This window comes from Dendrobates tinctorius, unplaced genomic scaffold (assembly GCF_039654945.1).
Source record: "Dendrobates tinctorius isolate UK_male_01 unplaced genomic scaffold, ASM3965494v1 ptg000014l, whole genome shotgun sequence".
Classification (NCBI taxonomy): Eukaryota; Metazoa; Chordata; class Amphibia; order Anura; family Dendrobatidae; genus Dendrobates; species Dendrobates tinctorius.
The window spans coordinates 16,375,333-16,395,798 of record NW_027361682.1 but is presented as its reverse complement, the minus strand read 5'-3'; the positions used below and the strand labels follow the sequence as shown (position 1 = coordinate 16,395,798).

At 42.7% G+C, this 20,466-nt stretch overlaps 1 protein-coding gene across 2 annotated transcripts in view; it reads right to left on the bottom strand.

The window, feature by feature from the left end:
• Positions 1–14,210: 14,210 nt before the first annotated feature.
• Positions 14,211–20,466, bottom strand: part of RNF222 (ring finger protein 222) — a 45,124-nt gene continuing 38,868 nt past the window's right edge. For both annotated transcript variants that reach the window (XM_073559696.1, XM_073559695.1), the window contains one exon: positions 14,211–15,413. In XM_073559696.1, coding sequence (XP_073415797.1) covers positions 14,759–15,397 — 639 coding nt within the window. In that variant the 5' untranslated portion in view covers positions 15,398–15,413 and the 3' untranslated portion in view covers positions 14,211–14,758. The remainder of the gene's footprint in view (positions 15,414–20,466) is intronic.

The following is a 20,466-nucleotide window of genomic DNA, read 5'->3' as shown; positions in this document are numbered from 1 at the left end:
CATACATTATAGACAGTACATACAACATATAACATAGAGTACATACTCACCAATCACCTAGTCCCCGAAGCCCTTGATCTCCTGTAATAAAAATAAAAATAATAAACCAACCTACACATTACCTTTCCGCCGTAGTCCAGTTAATAGAATCATAGAATCATAGAATCGTAGAGTTGGAAGGGACCTCCTGGGCCATCTGGTCCAACCCCCTGCTCAAAGCAGGATTCGCTAAATCATCCCAGTCAGATGTCTGTCCAGCCTCTGTTTGAAGACTTCCATTGAAGGAGAACTCACCACTTCTCGTGGCAGCCTGTTCCACTCATTGATCACTCTAACTGTCAAAAAGTTTTTTCTAATATCTAATCTGTGTCTCCTCCCATTCAGTTTCATCCCATTGCTTCTAGTCTTTCCTTGTGCAAATGAGAATAAAGTTGATCCTTCTACAATGTGACAGCCCTTTAGATATTTGTAGACAGCTATTAAGTCTCCTCTCAGTCTTCTCTTTTGCAAACTAAACATTCCCAAATCCTGCAACCTTTCCTCATAAGACAGGGTTTGCAGACCGGTCACCATTCTGGTCGCTCTTTTCTGAACTTGCTCCAGTTTGTTGATGTCTTTTTTAAAATGTGGTGCCCAAAACTGGACACAATATTCCAGATGAGGTCTGACCAAAGAGGAGTAGAGGGAAATAATGACTTCACGTGATCTAGACTGTATGCTTCTGTTAATACATCCTAGAATTGCATTTGCCTTTTTTGCTGCTGCATCACACTGTTGACTCATATTCAGTCTGTGATCTATTAGTATACCCAAGTCTTTTTCACATGTGCTGTCACTTAGCCCTATTCCTCCCATTCTATATATGCTTTTTCCATTTTTATTGCCCAGATGTAGTACTTTGCATTTCTCCCTGTTAAAAACCATTCTGTTTGTTGCTGCCCACTTCTCCAGTTTATTTAAATCTTTTTGAATCCTCTCTCTCTCTTCTCTAGTATTAGCTATCCCTCCTAGCTTTGTGTCATCAGCAAATTTAATCAGTTTACCCTCAATTCCTTCATCTAAATCGTTGATAAAGATGTTGAACAATACAGGGCCCAGGACAGAGCCCTGTGGTACCCCACTTGAGACATTCTTCCAACTGGATGTGCAGCCATTTACGACCACTCTTTGGGTCCGATCACTAAGCCAGTTATGAATCCACCTAACAGTTGCCTTGTCCATTCCATACTTAATCATTTTTTCAATAAGGATTGTATGAGAGACTTTGTCAAATGCTTTGCTGAAGTCAAGATATACTATATCTACAGCATTTCCTTGATCCACCCAATCAGTGATACCGTCATAGAAGGAAATTAAGTTAGTCTGACATGACTTATTAGTTACAAACCCATGCTGACTCTGTTTAATCACTTCATTCTTATCCAGGTATTGACATACATGTTGTTTAATAATTTGTTCAAAGATCTTTCCTGGTATAGAAGTCAGACTCACCGGCCTATAGTTACCTGGGTCCACCTTCTTCCCCTTTTTGAAGATAGGAACAACATTTGCTCTTCTCCAGTCTTCTGGCACTTCTCCTGTTCTCCAAGAATTTTCAAAGATTATAGAGAGGGGTTCAAAAATTTCTTCTGCTATCTCCTTCAGTACTCTGGGGTGTAATTCATCTGGACCTGGAGACTTGAATTCATTTAGGCTAGCTAAGTGTTTCCTCACTATCTTTCTGTTTATAGATATCCTGGATTCTTCTATTCCCTTAATAGGACAGTGAATAACAGTTGATGTTACATTTCCTTTCTGAGAGAAAACAGATGCAAAATAGGAATTTAAAAGTTCAGCCTTCTCAACATCCTGTCTTACCATTTCATCATTTTCATCCTGTAAAAATCCTATAGCATCTTTGACTTTTCTTTTACTTTTGACATATCCCCAAAATCCTTTATTATTGCTTTTGACATCTCTTGCAAGCCTCAATTCATTTTCAGCTTTAGTAATCTGATTTGTGCCCTGCAGGTTCTGCAGACAGCATTATATTCTTCTTTAGATATGCCTCCCTCTTTCCATTTTATAAACATTTTTTTCTTCCTTTTTAGCATGTGCTTAAGTTCTGTGTTCATCCATCCTGGTTTCCTTAACTGCTTCCTATTCTTCCCTCTTTTCGGAATTGTTAACAACTGTGCTTTGAGAATTTCATTTTTCAAGATTTCCCATCCTTCCTGGACATTTTTGTCTTTAAGGATATCCAGCCATTGGATTCCTCCAATTCTCTTTCTGAATCCCTTAAAATCTGCCTTTCTGAAATCTAACCTTGACGTCTGAGTCTTCACAGTTCTTCCGCCTCTAGTTATCCAAAATTCTAAAATAGCATGGTCGCTACCTCCTAGGGTCCCAGCCACTTTTACCTCCTCAACCATTTCCTCCCTGTTTATAAGGATTAGATCCAAGGTAGCAGTTCCCCTTGTTTTCTCCCTTACCTTTTGGAAGATAAAGTTGTCAGCAAGAGAGGATAAGAATTTCCTTGACCTGTTAGTTTTGCCTGAGAGAGATTCCCAACAAATGTCTGGATAGTTGAAATCTCCCATGACAACTATGTCATATTTTTTGGAGAACTTGGCCATTTGATGTATAAAGAGTTCATCCATAGCTTCAGCTTGCACAGGCGGCCTGTAGTAAATGCCTACAATGGTGTCCTTTCCATTGTTCTGTCCTTGTATTCTTATAGAGAGTGTCCCACGACGTTCTCCTGTGTAGAACACTGACATCAGGTGATGTCAGTGCTCTACAGGGTCTCCCACAATGAAATGACAGGTGGAGGTAATTCGTAATTCTCCGCTGTGTATCCCTCCGCCACCAGGAAAGAGGTCCCCTAACCCTAACCCTAATCTCACGCAGCATTGTTGTACAGTGAGAGCCTGAACTCAGGTAACCTCAGTGATGCACTGCAGGAGCCATTGTCTCCTGTTAGTGCATCGTGGGAGGCCCTGTACTGCAGTGACATCACCCAATGTCACTGTTCTACAGCGGAGATTGTCATGGGACACTCGTTATTAAATGGACTATGTTGGGACAGGGAGTATTTGTTTTATTTTTTTTTTTACAGGAGATCGAAGGAGTCGCATGGATTAGGCGTCTAATAAATATGGCAAAACTGTGTAGAGTTTTATTTCATTAAAAGACTTTTTTCTGACTGTGTCTTTTTTAACCCTTAACAACTATAGGATTAGTAATGGATAGGTGTCTTATTGACGCCTCTCCATTACTAACCGGGCATGATGTCACCTTACGATGCAAAGGTGACATTAGCCCCTTATTACCCCATAAGCCACTGCTACATGACAGTGGGAAGAGAGAGGCTAAGTGCCGGAATTGGCGCATCTTAGGCCGGTTTCACACGTCAGTGTCTCCGGTACGTGTAGTGACAGTTTTCTCACACACCGGAGACACTGACACACGTAGACCCATTCATATGAAGGGGTCTATGCAGATGTCAGTGTCTTGTCACAGACCGTGTGTCCGTATGCAAAACACGGAGACATGTCCACTTTAACACGGACACACGGCCTGCAACACGTGCGGCACACGTGCACACAGAGAACTGTTCACACAGTTCTCCGTGCTCACGGAAGGCCGCCGGGAAAAATCGGCTACTGTAAGCTGCTGTTCGCGGCAGCTGGTGCTGACCGCGGCTGACATTCTGCTCTCCTGCTCTGCCGGCAGAAGAGCAGTATGAATGAAAACCCGACGTGGGGTCCTCCTCATTTTCTGAACCAACCAGACGAAACATAGAGCTGGGGGCTGCATCCCTCAGCTGTCGCTTCAACCAGTTTGGTTGGTCCCCACGCTGTTTTTTTAATTATTTAAATAAATAATTTTAAAAAACGGCGTGGGTTCCCCCCTATTTTTGACAGCCAACCTGACTAAAGCCAACAGCTGAGGGCTGATATTCTCAGGCTGGTAAGGGGCCATTGATCTTGGCCCTACCCCATCCTAAAAACAGCAGCCCCCAGCTGCCCAGAAAAGGCGCATCTATTAGATGCACCTAATCTGGAGCATTGCCCGGTTTTTTCCACTTACCCTATAGTGGTGGCAAGTGGGGTAATAAAGGGGTTAATGGCACCTTTCTATTATAACGTGACATTAAGCCCGGATTAGTAATGGAGAGGTGTCAATAAGACACCGATCCATTACTAATCCTACAATAAATAAAGGGTTAAATAAATACACTCACACAATAAGAATAAATTATTTTAATGAAAGAATACAGCACACACATATTTATAAACTTTATTATGCTGGTAATTCCTTAGCAAAGTTGAAAATAATAAAGCAAATCTATACCTTACCTGTCCGGCGCTCAGTCACGTCCCACGGCGTAAATCCATCCCTGGGGTTAATATATTTGCAGTTGGAGCGCTGCTAATACAGCCGCTCCCCACTGTAAAAGACTGGGGAATGAATGAAGCAGCTTGCACATGCTAAGTAACTAGCGGTGACGTCACCGCTCATCACTGAGTCTGGCTCTGCTCCTTTCTTTACTTAGGATTTTGCACGTTACATCCACAGTTGTTACATAACATTTATTTGCTTCCTGATCTTTCCCTTGCTTGTCACTTCTGTTAAGCAACAAAATTGACAGTGCATAGGGCTAAAGAGTAGGTATATGTGATTTAGATAAAATATAATGAAAATCTAAATAATAATAAGCCCAACGCAATTCAATAATAGGATACACTGACTATAATATATAAAGAAGCAACCAGAAAAAACAGTGCATAAACATCCAAGATAAGTAGAAATCTCATAAATCTTTATTACAGACACAGATAAAGATAAAAATTGGCATGACAGAAGTGACACAATTTTTTTGTGTTTAGGGGGTCCTTCTACCTTCAGCTCCAGGGGACCGCCATGGGTGCGGCCTTTGCGCCCACCTATGCTGGTCTTTTCCTGGGGCTGTGGGAGAGGGACCTCTTTCTGTCAGATGAGGATGCATCAATGTGCCGCGTCCCCCTCTGGACGCGGTACATTGATGACATATTCTTCATCTGGCAGGGCAGCTCCGTCGACCTTGCACAGCTTATCTCGAAGTTGAACAACAATGACCGTAATATTATACTTACCTTTACATCTAATGCCAATGAATGGGATTTTTTGGATGTCACTGTAAGGAGGGATCCCTATGGGATGTTGCAAACAGACATATTTAGAAAGATTACAGCGACAAATTCCTTACTTCACGCCTCATCTGCACATCCGAAACATGTCATTAAGGCGGTACCCATCGGTCAATTTTTACGACTGCGCCGTATCTGTTCTACGGATGAGACATTTTTTCATCGTGCGGATGAGCTTCGTCAACGATTTTTAGAACGTGGATATAGCCGGAGATCCATCAAAAGAGCATTCAATCGAGCTAAGCATGCTACTAGGCAGGATCTATTATATAGACCAGGGATATCCAATGTGTCCAAGGGAAATCAAATTGTTAGGTTTATTACCACTTTTAGTTCTAGATCAGAGGCTGTTCGTTCTGCCCTTGATAAGGCATGGCCTATTCTTCGCATTGACCCAGTCATTAATAGAATTACAACAGAGAGACCAGCTATGGCGTTCCGACGGTCTAAAAATTTAAGGGACCATCTAGTTATGAGTCACTATTCTGGGGGCTCTAAAACTACATTTCTGGACGGTTGTATCCCCAGGGTTGGTTGCTATCCGTGTGGCCATTGTGTTGCCTGCCCCAACATTTTGCGTTGTACTGAATTTAATAACTCTAGTGGAGACCAAGTCTTCACTATTAGACAACGCATTACTTGCACGACTAGATATGTCGTATATTATGCTACGTGCCCCTGTGGCCTTATTTATGTAGGCCTGACTACGCACCAATTTAAGGTTCGAGTCAGGGAACACGTGTTGGGGATTCAGGCGGCACATGGCCACACGGATGCCTCCACCCTGAGGACTATACCTAGACATTTCAAGGAACGCCACAACTGTGATTCCACCCTACTTAAGGTACGGGGCATTGAGGCCCTGAAAATTGATATTCGAGGTGGGGGTCTCTCTAAAAGACTGAGTCAATTAGAAGCTAAATGGATTTGGAAATTGAAAACAGTCCATCCATATGGTCTCAACGAATGTCTTTCATTCGTCCCATTTTTGTGATTAATTCTTTCACTCTTTTCCTCGTTCTTCTTCCCCCTTCCCCCGTTTAGGTGCTGTTACACTTTTGGAGTGACATATGTTGTGTCATTTTTAACATTGTTTTTATTTTAGTTTTTTAGATTTGGCATTTTCCCTGGCTGTGTTGTCTGGGTCCGAAATATCTTTTGGAGGCTTCGGATGAATGTGGCAGTCCTTCTGATGAATAGGATGATATTTCCCTTTATATAAAGATAAAAATGTGATCCTTTTGCTGCCAGTTCTTCTTTTTTGTATGGGTGGATTTTTAAAGTGGTAGCCATCTGTATACATCTTAATATATAGCTATATATACCTCTGTTATAACTTTGTCTTTTTTTGTTGTGTACATGTGTATTTAATTATATATATAGGGGTAATTTGTAATAATGAGGTTGACTAAGATTGTTCTATATACCATCTATTTAAATAAACCTTATACAATATTGCAATAACATTATTTCTGGTTTAACTCTTCCCACTGTGATTGTAATGGGACTGAGTATATTTTTATAATCACAGCTTTTGATAGAATTGATGTATGTTATGTACTGTACTATAATCATAGTCCTTATAGAACTGGTATATGTTAGGTCACCCTATATCTCTTGTCATCAAACTATCATTCCTAATATATTTAGCACAAAAATAATTTGATGTTTGGTAGCAATTTATGATTTTTTATATAATTATGCTAATATTTGGTGTACACTATTGTCTGCCATCAGTTATGACCCCATTTAAGATGGCCGCGAACATTTTATGGTCGTCTGCGCATGCGCGGGTGACCCTCATCTACCCATGATATTGGATATTTGTCCAATATGTTTAACATAGTTATTATGTGAGTAATCTGATGCTTGAAAATAATTTGCGTTTTTTTTGAATATACTATGTTTTCCAGTTTGCCATCTGTTATGCCCCCATTCAAGATGCTCCACCCCCATCTACCCGTGGTCTGGCGTCTGACATCACGGGGCCCCGTGTATTGTCGGCGCCAGCCCGGATGTGTTGGTGGGTTGGCGGTCGGTCGCTCCCCTGATTGGCGCTTATGTTTATTGGGACCCCTATTTAAAGTATACACAGTGGCGCCTTTGACACACCCCCTGAGGAAGGAAGCGGTTTTGCTTCCGAAACGTACGTTGGGCTGTTTTCCTTGCGCCAGAGGTCTAGTGTCCCGCTTAGGTATGAGTACTATATCTTTATTTTGATTTCCTATACCCCTTTTTGGGTTGCCTGACGGTCTGGGGACTTTACCCTTTACGCTGCTATGACTGGTCAGCTTGTGTACATTATATATGGAGACACATTTTACCATATCTGTATACCGTAGGGATGCTATGTATCTCTGTGCGCTTTTTTTGTGTCACTTCTGTCATGCCAATTTTTATCTGTGTCTGCAATAAAGATTTATGAGATTTCTACTTATCTTGGATGTTTATGCACTGTTTTTTCTGGTTGCTTCTTTGTCACTTCTGTGCAGCACACGCCCGGACCGAACCATACTAGACTGCTTCCCAGTTCCTTCCAGGTCTGATGTCACTATATAATGACATTTCCTTCAGCCTGTTTCGCCCCAGACATGAATTCATCAATCACTACGCTTGGGGGTTATATAGACAATTCACTCATCTGAATCAACAATGTGTAGTGTAATACTTGATTATTCCTGTGGGGGGCACTGCAGAAATATGAAACTCAGCAGTGAGCGACTTTTCTGGGATTTCATTGATGCGTTGTTTTACTTTTTTTATGAATAGTTAGTGGGTGAAATTGAAAGCTATGTTCCAATGGGAATTTTCCACAAATAAATGTGTAATTATTACATCTGCTTGCATAGCATCCTACTGCAGGACTATGAGAATGGGATGGAAGCCACGGGCCTTCAGTCATAGAGTCGTGCCCGGAGCAGTCACAGTACCTGCTCAGGACACTCTGATCAGCGACTGTAAGTCCCTGACACTGGGATTGACAATCGATCTATGAAAAAAAGCCATCTGTCAATCAGAGTCCCGGGGTATACGTACAACCGCTGCTCACAACACCGTGAGCGATAAGTGAAGCCACTTTGAGCCCACCTCTGTGACTGAAAGCCGGCAGCTCATGGCGGACAGCATTGTAACGATGTTAACCTGCAGGGTAACCCTGTATTGTTTGGGGACATGACAGGTTTAATTTTTTACAGACGTTTCTTGGAATGGACCTGCCAAAAAGTATTTTTGAAAAAAACTCCATGTGCAAATAGCCTATCAATGTCAGTCATACCCTGAACATGTAAAAAAAAAAGTTAAATTAATATTATTTAAAATTCACTTTATTTTTGTATCACAGTATTGTAATTTTTAACTACTATGTATATTGCCTTTTAGAGTACTGTCTATAGCAGCTTGACATACTGCAGTAAACTGTAAGGCTGAGTTCACACGTGGCTTTTTTTCGCGTTTCCGCGGCGGTTTTAACCGCGCGATTTTGCCGCGAAAACGTGAAAAATAAGCATCCCATGCATTCCTATGGGATTCCGCAATGCTGTGCTAATGCTGCGGCTTTTACCGCGGCGGAATCGCTTCGCGGTAAAAAACGCAGCATGCTCATTAATTTTGCGGAATCGCGGCGATCCCGCACCCATAGGAATGCATTGTTCCGCTTACTTCCCGCATGTGGCTGTGCACACCATGCGGAAAGTAAGCAGAACATTTGCGGATGGTACCCACGGTCCGGAGGAGAGGAGACTGTCCTCCGGGCTTTGGGTACCATATCCCTGTAAAAAATAGAATTTAAAATAAAAAACATTGCCATTCTCACCTTCCGGCGTCCCGCGCAGCCTTCCCGATTCTCTCCACGCTCTCGTTCCCAGTAATCCTTTGCGAAAATGCCCGCGATGACGTCCGTTCTCGCGGGATCGCAAAGTCTCGCGGTCATTCGCGCGACGTCATCGCGAATCACTGAGAGACATCGCGATCCCGCGAGAACGGACGTCATCGCGGGCATTTTCGCAAAGGATTACTGGGAACGGCTGCGCGGGACGTCGGAAGGTAAGAATAACACCATTTTTTATTTTTTTTTTACATTTTATCTTTTACTACTGATGCTGCATAGGCGGCCTCAGTAGTAAAAAGTTGGTCACACTTGTCAAACACTATGTATGACGAGTGTGACCAACCTGTCAATCAGTTCTCCAAGCGATGCTACAGATCGCTTGGAAAACGCTAGCATTTTGCAAGCTAAATACGCTTGCAAAATGCTAGTTTTTCCGCGGGAAAATCGTGGGAATTTAAAATGCGATTTTCCCGAGGAATGGAATTCCGGAATTCTCGCGGTAATTTCCGCGAGAGTTCCGGTACGTGTGAACTTAGCCTAATATGTATTGATTGGTCAGAAATGAAGACTTAATTAATAAATATATTTTTATATAAATGAATAAGTATTGCACAGTTTAGATGGTAACTCTTTTTTAAAAAAAGTAGTATCAGGGCTAAAAAATATATTTGCATTGTATGAGATACATCCCAGAGAAGTTTACTTACACCAATACAATAGGCAAACATTACCCCCAAATTATCTGCTACATAAAAACTCCCCCCAAAATGGGGAGCTTGCCTGTGCTTTTCCACCCCTCTCCCCAATAAATATCTTGTGTATTACCTTGATATGATGAACTTGATTAAACTGAATTATTTAATTGCTTAAGTTAATAAAGAACTTCACTTGGCTCAGCTCATAGTTATAAGTGCCACTCTGAGGTTCCCCCATGTGCGTAAATACAGAGTCCTCCATACTTAAAGCCTTGACTCCTTTTGCTCTTTGGCTTTTTTTTTTTATAACTCTGATTTACACACCCTCCCCAGGTCCAGCCCTGTAGCCGATCAGTGAGCTCAGCGGCTCTAAGCAGCTTGTGATGTCAACTGGGGCAGAGCCGCTGAGCTCCTTGATAGGCTGCAGTGCTGTCAAAGTGACATCAGCGCTACAGACAATAACAGACACCAGAGACAGTAGCAGATACTCAGCCCTGCACCTCAAAACCCCCTTTATCCCTTAGATAATCTCTTTTCTGGTCTAACAACCCTCCATGCCACAATCTAAAAACACTCAGCCCCACTTGTCACCACTACGTCATACTGTGGAGGCGCGTAAGACAATGGTTCCATCTTATTAGCAACCCTTCACCACACACTGGAATACTCCTTAAGGCTCATACTCATTTGCGAGAAAAAGGATGATTGCAATCCGATAAAAAATCGGATTGCACTCTGACCAATGTTCTGCGATTTTCTTCTCAGCTGAAATCGTACTGAGCAAAAAATCACAGCATGCTGCGATTTTACGCATATCTCAGAGGAGACTTGCCACTGCAAGTCAAAGGGTACAAGCAAAAAATCGCACAACACTTAGATCATGCGAGTGCTGTCCGATTTTTTACACAGCAATTTCCCTTGAAAAGCCGGCATTTCATGTGCCGAGTACAATAAAATCACATCAGGACTCGACAGGAAAAATAAATTACATGCAGTGTATACACATAGAATAGATAGATATATAGATGCCAGTGACATATACAATTATTACAGTGTGTGTGCAGCTCACTGTACATGTTTTGTTAAAAGATTATAGTTCTGAAAAAAATGGCGTGGGCTTCCGCTTAATTTTCTTAACCAGCAGATGGAAAGCCGACGGCTTGGTGCAGATGTTTATAGCCTGGGAAGGGAGTAATACTCATGGAGCTTTCCAGGCTAGTAATATCAGCCTACAGCTGCATACTTAGCGTTTACTGGCTATTAAAATTAATTAATAACCAGCAAAGGTAAGGCAGACAGCTGCGGTCTAATATTAACTGCCTAGGAAGGAGCCATGGATATTGCCCCCCTCCCAGACTAAAAACATCAGCTCTCAGCGGCCCCAGAAAAGGCGCATCTATAAGATTTGCCAATTCTGACACTAAGCCTCACTCATTCCACTTTCCCTGATGTGGTGGCAAGTGGGGTAATAGTTGGTGGGGTTGATGTCACCTTTGCATTGTCAGGTGACATCAAACCCTGAGGTTAGTATTGGAGAGGTGTCAATAAGGCTCCCCCATTACTAACCCCATAGTCATATTGTATAAAAAACACACACCCAGAATAAAGTCCTTTAATTGAAAGAATGACACAGGCTCCTTTAATAAATCTTAATTAAACCATACTTACTACATCACCCATTCCAGTGATGCCGTTGTCCCCTGCAAGAGAATTAAAATAACAGGCAACAATATTCCTCGCTTGTTCGCTGAGAAGATGATAATCCATTTGTCCCACGATGGGTCTAGCTCTGCTACATCTAGATGGCAGGCTTAATGGTGGCATGATGTAACCATACAGCCTGTGATCCAGCAGAGACACTGAGCAGCGTCTGCTACCGCTGCTCAGTGTCTCGCGGTTAACTCCTATTACCTGTCTGATGTCACCATGAGCGTGACAAAGTTCTCATGCTCGCGATGCCGACAGAAAGTTCCTGGGAGTTCACGGCCAATGAACTCACTTCACCTTACTAACGTCAGCGTAAGTGCCATGGGAACATTTCTAACTGCGTTTATTTGTCTTTAGTAAAAAGTCTTTATATATGTTGTTAGAAAGAAAAAAAATTACGTATTCTAATAACTACCTGCATGGAGAACTAGTTTGTGCCCTATATTTGTTTCACAACAATACTTATTTTTTTTCTCTAAATAAAAACTTTAAAGGCCCCAATTCATCATTTGCAATTTTTTTTGCTCTCTATTTGTCAGTCTATTTGCACAAAATTCTTATAAATTGTACATGTGGCTCATGTTAAAATCACATTGCAGTCTGACAGCAATTGCACTGCATTTGGATGTAAATCGGATGCTAGGTGTGAAAAATAGGATTGTACTCGCATAAAAAACGCATGACACTTGCATTACACTCCTCCGACTCTCCTGCATCAAAATCGGACCGATTTTAAATTCGCTGGTGTGTCTCCAGCCTAAGTCTCCTCCTTCTGAGATGGCCAGCGATCTGTGGATAGACCCTGAAGTGTTCAGTGTTCCTGCAGTGCCACCATAGGTAAAATTAAGTTGTACACCAAATAGTGCGTTGTCTGTGTCATGCAGGACAGGACAAGTTCTTCAAGGCAGGAGATACGCTTCGTAACCACTCTACACTCCGTTCAAGAAATGAGGATCCTAGACAACCCCTTTAAAAACTTGCAAACCAAATCTGAGTGCAATTATATAGAACTGGTTCCCAAAAGGCTTCAATAGCTCCATGCTAAAGATAACATAGCTTTGTAATTACTCCATTATTTCCGGATTCACTTCTTGACAGTATAAAATTAAATCAATAACCACTTTGGTCTCAGGGAAGGTGGCACCACCCTTTTCTCAATTATACCCAGCCTCCCATGCCAAATTAAGGTTAGCACGCCACAATTACATGGGATGTGGTATTTATATAGCCCACATGCAGGGATGGCTGAGAACTATAAGCTAGCTTCTAGGTGTGCCCATAAGGAGAATGGGAAGGCCTCGATAAACCCTCATGGCCATATATCCAAGTGATTGAGGTGTTATCACGTGACTCCTAAGAACCAGAATTTTTCCATAGTCTATGGATGACCTGTCCTTATCATAATCCATCAATATCAGATCATAGGAACACAACACCTTGCACACCCAATGATCAGCTGTTACCTAGTCCCACAGCAGGTGGAAAACCGTAACTAGGTGCTCTGTGCAGTGGTCATTCTTGGGTACAGCAGCTCAGCTCCCACTGAATTGAATGTTATCGGAGTTGCAGAACACGATAATGGCCATTACTCCGTGTACAGCACTCTAGTATTCTGACTCTACACTATAAGGCTATGTGCACACATTGCAGATTTGGTGCGTTTTTTTCATGTTTTATCTGCTTGGATTTGTGGCAAAACCTGATGCCAGCATGGTAAATGAGAAACCTGAAGTGTCATGCAGATTTGGTGCAGAAAATAATCTGCAGAATGTCATGTCTCTGTGCGTTTTTGCCCTACATTTATCACCCATTGAATGCGCTGAAAAAAGTCGAGCCATAAATGCAATGTTTTGGACGCTGCATTTTTTTGTCAAGGGATGCAGAAATGGTGCAGGAGTTTCTGCAATCAAGATAGCTCATCAATATCTCCTCCTCCACCTGATAAACCCCTTAATGTGGTTAAGGCCCCATCACACTAAGCGACTTACCAGCGATCCCGACAACGATATCAACGTGTCAGGATCGCTGGTGAATCGCTATGTGATCGCTGGTGAGCTGTCACACAGACAACTTCACCAGCGATTAGCACAGCGACGCCGCGCGCGCTGCATCGCTGTGTTCAGCGCTGATTCATGTCAAAAATAGAATTAAAATAAAAAATATTGTTATTCTCACCTTCCGACGTCCCGTGCTGTCTTCCCGCCTCTCTCCAGCTCCGGTCCCAGTAATCCTTTGCGAAAATGACCGCGATGACTTCCGACTTCGCGGGATCGCGAAGTCTCGCGGTCATTCTTGCAAAGGATTACTGGGACCGGAGCATGCAGAGTGGCGGGAAGACTGCACGGGACGTCGGAAGGTGAGAATAGTAATACTTTTTTTAATTTTTTTTATTATTTTATCGCTGATCGCTGGTCTCCCGCCTGTCACACGCAGCGATGCGTGCTGGCCAGCGGGAGATCAGCGACGAAAGAAATGTCCAGAGATTTCCCAGAGCGATCAGCGATACCGGCAGGGGGGGCGCTCGCTGATCGCTGTCACACACAGCGATCTCGCTGGTGAGATCGCTGTTGTGTCACAAAACTTGTGACTCAGCAGCGATCTCGTAGCGAGATCGCTATGTGTGACGGGGCCTTTACACTGTAGTAGAAAACAATGACTGCTCCCTTCCATAAACAGCTCCACACCTGTCTTTACTGTAGGTATGCCTGGAATTTCAGGTTAGCTCCACTGGAATTAATAATTGCAATACCACACACAACCTGTGGACAAATGTGGTGTTGTTCCTGGAAAAAAAAATCAAAGATGCCATCATTCATTTTCACAGTTTGTTCACATTTATTATTTCGAGATTCCTCTAGTCTTTTACAGAAACATATAATTTAGGAGAAACAAAATGAGTATTTTTCTAAAATTATATTAGTATGGTGTTTCCAATTTTTTTTTACATATTGCGTTAAATAATCTGTTTTATAGTCCTTCATATTTGGTGCCAACCACGCAGTCTCAAGTAAAAATGGGTCAGTAGTGAGTTCTCTAATGGCACTATAGACCATTCTTGGTTGACTTATTTCAAGGCTTATAATGATCTTCTTGTAGCCAAAATCTAAACCCAGAAGGTGTCATGTCTTATTGAAGTATCTTTCATTGCACCACAAACCTCTATCTTTGTCTGCAGCAAAATCCAGTCTAGGTTTATCCAACGAACTTAAGTGTCAAAGAAGATGTCCATCCCTTTGAAATGCGTCTCACAGCATATCTATATCTGGAGGCAAAACCTGTCTTCATGTGATGGTCACCACATTTTAGATGGTGCAATTTTACTCCTGGTCTGAAACCTCGGAAGAAGGGCAACCTCATACTCATGTTTTTTTGACCAACAATATCCATGGAAGTACTGCCGCCAAAACAGCCACGAGAAATATCAATAATAGGATCATTATTAAAGATGGAGAACGACAACAATTCGCCCGGGCATCAACACGGTGGTTTTCAGTGTTGGTGGTGACAATGTCCTCGCTGCTCTCCATGGGTTGGCCTTGATCACTGATGATAAAAACTTGAGAGCCACAATTATGACCTATTAGATTTGGGTTGGTATCCTCAGAACATGTACACCTGCATGGGTCTTGAGGACTATGTGGCCCGGTGGTTTCAGGAATGGGTATGACCAATGTGTTAGGGTTCCCTACTATGGTAGAATGCGTAAGACAGGAAAGACTGTGAGAAACCTCTAGAATCTGATTGAGTTCTCCAGTTTTTGGTGGCAAAATAAGTCCCCTCTTGCTGAGGAATGTCACATAGCGGCACAGCGGACATATGATATTCTTCTTTATTGAACCCTCTTTTTTGGCCGTCATGAGATATTTTACCAGGCAGTCATGGCAGAAGGAATGACCACAGCTCAACCTCCGCTCCGAGATATTGGGGTTCTGTAGACGTTCATAGCACACAGGACACTCGTTTGTGGGAGTCTCCTTTCCAGTTTCTTCACCTGACATGGCTCTCAAATATTTCCTACAAAGAAAAAGGAAAAAATGTTGATGAGATTGTAGTCTTGGCATATTTTCTGATATAATGCACACTGTCAGGTGAAGTATGGGATATTGGGATATTTGTGGATGGCTAGATCCAACCAACATTAGACTAAAGTCGGCATAACCCACTGATGTCGGTGGAATCAGCCAACAGTCTAATATGTACAGGGACTTCCTGATTTTCCCTCTGGCAGAAGAATTTGGAGGAGAGAAGGATCCGGCTAGTTGAATTTCAACAGCAGATACTTTTTATCTCTTGCAGTTAAAGCCACCACCAGAGGATCCTGGCAGCGGCTCTGTCATACAGGGCAAATAAGCACTTTGCCAAGCCAAGCATTCATGTGCACTCGCTTATTTACAAATTGCATTTTTCCTGTGCTTTAAAGGAGTTGTCCGGTCCAAATTGATAAGTCTGCAGTCACTCTGTATGACTGCAGGCTTATGAATCCCTCCAGCAGACGCACTGTGCGCTGCGGGGATTCACCGTTTTCAGGGCCGGGGCTGGAGGGTATGTATGTGTTATACATACTCCTAGACATTGGATGTGGCCTCGCTTCCATACACTTGTATGGAGCAAGGCCGCACCCTCTAGACGGTTATCAGAAAAAAATATCAGTGTAGTCTCTCATATAGTAGTTTGTCATAGAAAAAAAGACCTAAAATTATATATACTAGATATGTATTAGAAGGGATGGGGTCATCCAAAAACAAACATACATACACACAAAACATAGGTAATCAATGTATAAATCTAAAAGGGCTTGCTACCTATGCCCTATACTAGAGCCTATGCTTTTGCCAACCTACCAGCGGAGGTTGGCACCCTAGGGGATACAACAGTGGTGCCCCCGCTCCTCGAGGACTCTCCCTGTTAGCCCTAGATGACCCTGATAAAGGGAAGGGGCAGCAGAAAGAGGAAAAGAAAAAAATAATTATTTCTAAGATAGCATTGGATACTAAAAAAAATGTCAGCTGGACCACCTGTATTAGGCTAGTGTAGTATTAATACGTCCAACAGACATATAGTGAAAAAACAAAACAATTACTTAAAAGTCAGTGTAGGCAGGAGCAGGGAGAGGGATTAACTATCGGTAGTGAATATATGAAAGTATAATAGTTGACCAAACTCAATATCCGGCGGGGGGCGTGGCCTGGATCTCACACAGGGAGGACGTGTTTTATGGCAGCTCCCGCTTCCAGCCACAAATCCACTTTATTTGGCCCAGACGAAAGTGGCAAAAACGATTTTTGAAGTACCCCGGGCTTGGAGGAGAAGGTGAGGGGCGGTGGGGAGAAGAGAGGGGCTGCTGATCTCTGCCGTGACACCGGAGCGCAGAGCGGCCTCGTGGGGGGTGCTGCAGCGCTGGAAAGAGACGGGCGCCATCTTTACATACCCCTGAGCACGGGGCCTGGAAACCGGACCGCAGGAGACCCTCGATAGAGACGTGAGACCACGGAATAAGGAGCGGTCTCGCCAGTTGGAGTAAAAGGCGGTGAGAGGGAGCCCCCGGTGAGCTGTCTGTGGGGCCTGCGGGGATCATTATTGGTACGTGCGGTGGAGGAGGGTGCTGGCTCTGGGCCAGAAGGGTTGTTGGCGGCCCCCTACTTTCACTGAGACATTTCCCAGGGACTGAGTTGTTTTTTGAACAGGGGGTATCGCTCTCCCCACATAGAGGAGCTGCTGTCAGCAGATTTATGAGCCATTGGTGAGGAGGACATTGTGTCTTTTCTGAAGCGCCACGGTGGGGAGTTGGTGTTACCTTATCCCTACCGGCCCCAGCAGATCCCCACGGATGTTTCCATATATTAACCCCTCGCCCTCCAAGTTGCATGGGGCTATTTTCATATAGAAAAATGCAGTACTAGACTTTTCTTGACGCACAGGTGGTAAATTAAAGGCGCGCTTCAATCAAGCAAAATGGTCAAAACTAACAAAGAGCGTGCAAAACCGTTGGCCGCAGAGGCGTATAGAAGCAAACAGGGTGAAATGGATAAATTTTTGAGAAATAAATCTGCTTCGTCTAAACCTAATGCTAAAAGGCTCCCTGCAGAGGTTGTGGAGGAGGAGCATGTCGAGGACTCAGACTCCAGTGATGATGCTTCAGGCAGCGATGTCACTCAATCAGATTCTGGGAAGCTTTCTAGATCATTTTTTTAAAAATTATTAGCACAAGCTATAACACCATTAGTTAATGAGATATCTGGTATGAGAACGGACTTGCTACACATTGGTAATAGAGTGGAGTCTTTGGAGTCCTCTCAGTCTTCTATCATTAGCCACTCCAATGCCATGAGAGAGCATCTGGACTACCACAGAACACAACTTAACAACTCTTTTCTGGCTCTCGAGGATCAGGAAAATCGGAGTCGCAGGAAGAACATACGGATAAAAGGCTTACCTGAAAGTGTTTCCACAGAAATATTAGAAAAATCTACGAAAGAGATCTTCGCCCTTCTAATCCCACAAGAAACATGTGATCGAATTATAATAGAAAGGGTGCATAGACCACTTAGACCAAAGCCGAAGCCAGCGGAACCTCCAAGGGATGTGATTTGCGGCCTATTGAGCTATTTGGATACAAATGCTATTTTGTCTGCCTCAAGAGACATTAAAAATCTTTCTTATGAGGGATCTGCTATTCATCTTTATCAGGATGTTGCACCGTCAACCCTTGCAAAAAGAAGAGTCCTGAGGCCCCTCCTGGAGGTGTTACGCTCACGTAAAATCTTATACAAATGGCTGTTTCCGTTTGGTATATCTATACAAGGAGATGGTAGGCAAATAATGGTTCGGACCCCTGAAGATTTAACCAAAGTATGGGACACTTTTGGCATTGCTCCTATAGATATTCCTTCCTGGCTACCTCTGGACATGGATCATCGCACACCTCCCCCTGTCCATGCCTTTACCGGAGGGCAGGGTGATTGGGTCTTGGGAAAGAAACGCTCGACTCCTAAAAGAGGGAAATCTGGAATGGAAAAGGAGATGCCCCCCTGAGCTATTTTGTGCTTCTCTCGGTTGCATTTTTCCAATACTGGAGCCAGACCTCTTGATCCACTCGGACATGTTCTATCTTATTTCAGCTTGCTAAGCTTGACATTTACTCATGTGTTGATATCATTCAATTGCCGTTTAAGTTAATATGTGCCACTTGTGTGTCGGAAATGTTATTTCCTGCTCTGTTATGGGAGGTATGTTTGACCCCCTACCTCTGCTACAGGCAGGTAGTTGGTTCTTGTTATATTTTTCTTGTTTTATCTTAATAATTTTTAAGGTTTTTGTTCTTTTTTTCATCTCTTTATTTTTTTTTAATTTCGGTGGTTTGATGACAGAGGAATCTTTATTATTGCTTCCTTTACCAAACTATGGGTGACAAGGTAACCTTCGCTACTATGACAGTGGCCTCATATAATGTAAAGGGCTTACGATCCCCAAGTAAGAGAAGCCAAGTATTGAATCTTTTACATTCAAAGAAGTCTAGTATAGCTTTCCTGCAGGAGACACATTTTAAAAAAGGGAGAGTCCCAGATATGTCTAGATCTCGCTACCCGACCTGGTATCACAGTGCGGGCGGTTCAGCGTCATGTGGAGTGAGTATTGCTATAAAGAAAAATGTTCCCTTTATTTTGAGTGATTGTTTATCGGATTCAGAAGGCAGGTACATTATAATTAAGGGCTTTTTGGCCAACACTAAGATTACCCTATGTAATTTATATGCCCCAAATAGGAACCAGATAGGTTGGCTGTGTAAAACATTGAATGTTCTAGAACTTTTTGCTGAGGGTCTGTTGTTGGTGGGAGGGGATTTTAACGTATCTTTAAACCCAACTTTAGATACTTCAACGGGCAGGTCGGCTCTTTCTCAAAGGGCGCTGAGAAGATTACACCTTTCACTACAAAAATTGCATCTGATAGACCCTTGGAGAACACTTTTTCCTTCGGGCAGAGATTACACTTTTTATTCCCATCCGAACAATAGCTATCACAGAATTGATTACCTATTGATACAAGCAGTTAATCTCCAATTAATTAAAAAAGCTAATATAGATATCATCTCTCTCTCAGACCATGCTCCCATTTTTCTTGACATAGAGATAAAAACTTTACCACGGCCGGATGGGTCATGGTCACTGAATGAGACACTGTTGGACTCGGATTCACACATTGAAAAACTGACAAACACTCTTGACTTCTTTTTTCAAAATAATTTGCACTCAGGCCCGCCCTTGCCTATGGTATGGGAATCACATAAAGCAGTAATGAGAGGGGAATTTATAGCCCTAGGCTCCCATTTGAAAAAAGAGCGAACAAAAAAGGTTGTGTCTATTCTACACCAAATTAGTTCCTTTGAGAGATTACATAAGAGATCCCAGGTAAATAAAACATTATCTGAACTGACAGATTTGAGAACCTCATTAAAAAACCTTTTAAACATTCAATCAGCGAAAATTTATATGAGGAGTAAGCAGAAGTTTTATCTCCATGGCAATAAAAGTAGTAAGCTTATGACATCCCTACTTAAGAAACAAAAAGAAAAGACGTTTATTAGACAACTCAGAGCTTTGGATGGCTCTTCAATTCTCGGGACTGCAGATATTGCCAGGGAGTTTAAAACCTTTTACGAAAATTTATACAATTTAAATACACCGGATAGCATGCAGGAGCCAGTCACAGCCTTGGCAAAAATAAAAGAATTCTTGACCTCACTACATCTCCCTAAAATAACTCTTGAAGGCCAGTCATTGCTGACTGCTCCAGTTACCCCCAAAGAAATTTTAGACACTCTTTCTACTATTCCGAACGGAAAGACACCAGGTCCGGATGGTCTTCCTATTATCTATTATAAAAAGTTTATAAAACCACTGTTGCCTCGCCTGGTGTCTCTGTTTAATTCCTATCTAGAAGGCCAGCTCCCTCCTAGACAATCCTTAGAGGCATACATCACAGTCCTCCCTAAGGAGGGTAAAGACCCCAACCTGTGCGCTAGCTACAGACCAATATCACTGCTTAATGCAGATATTAAGATGTGGGC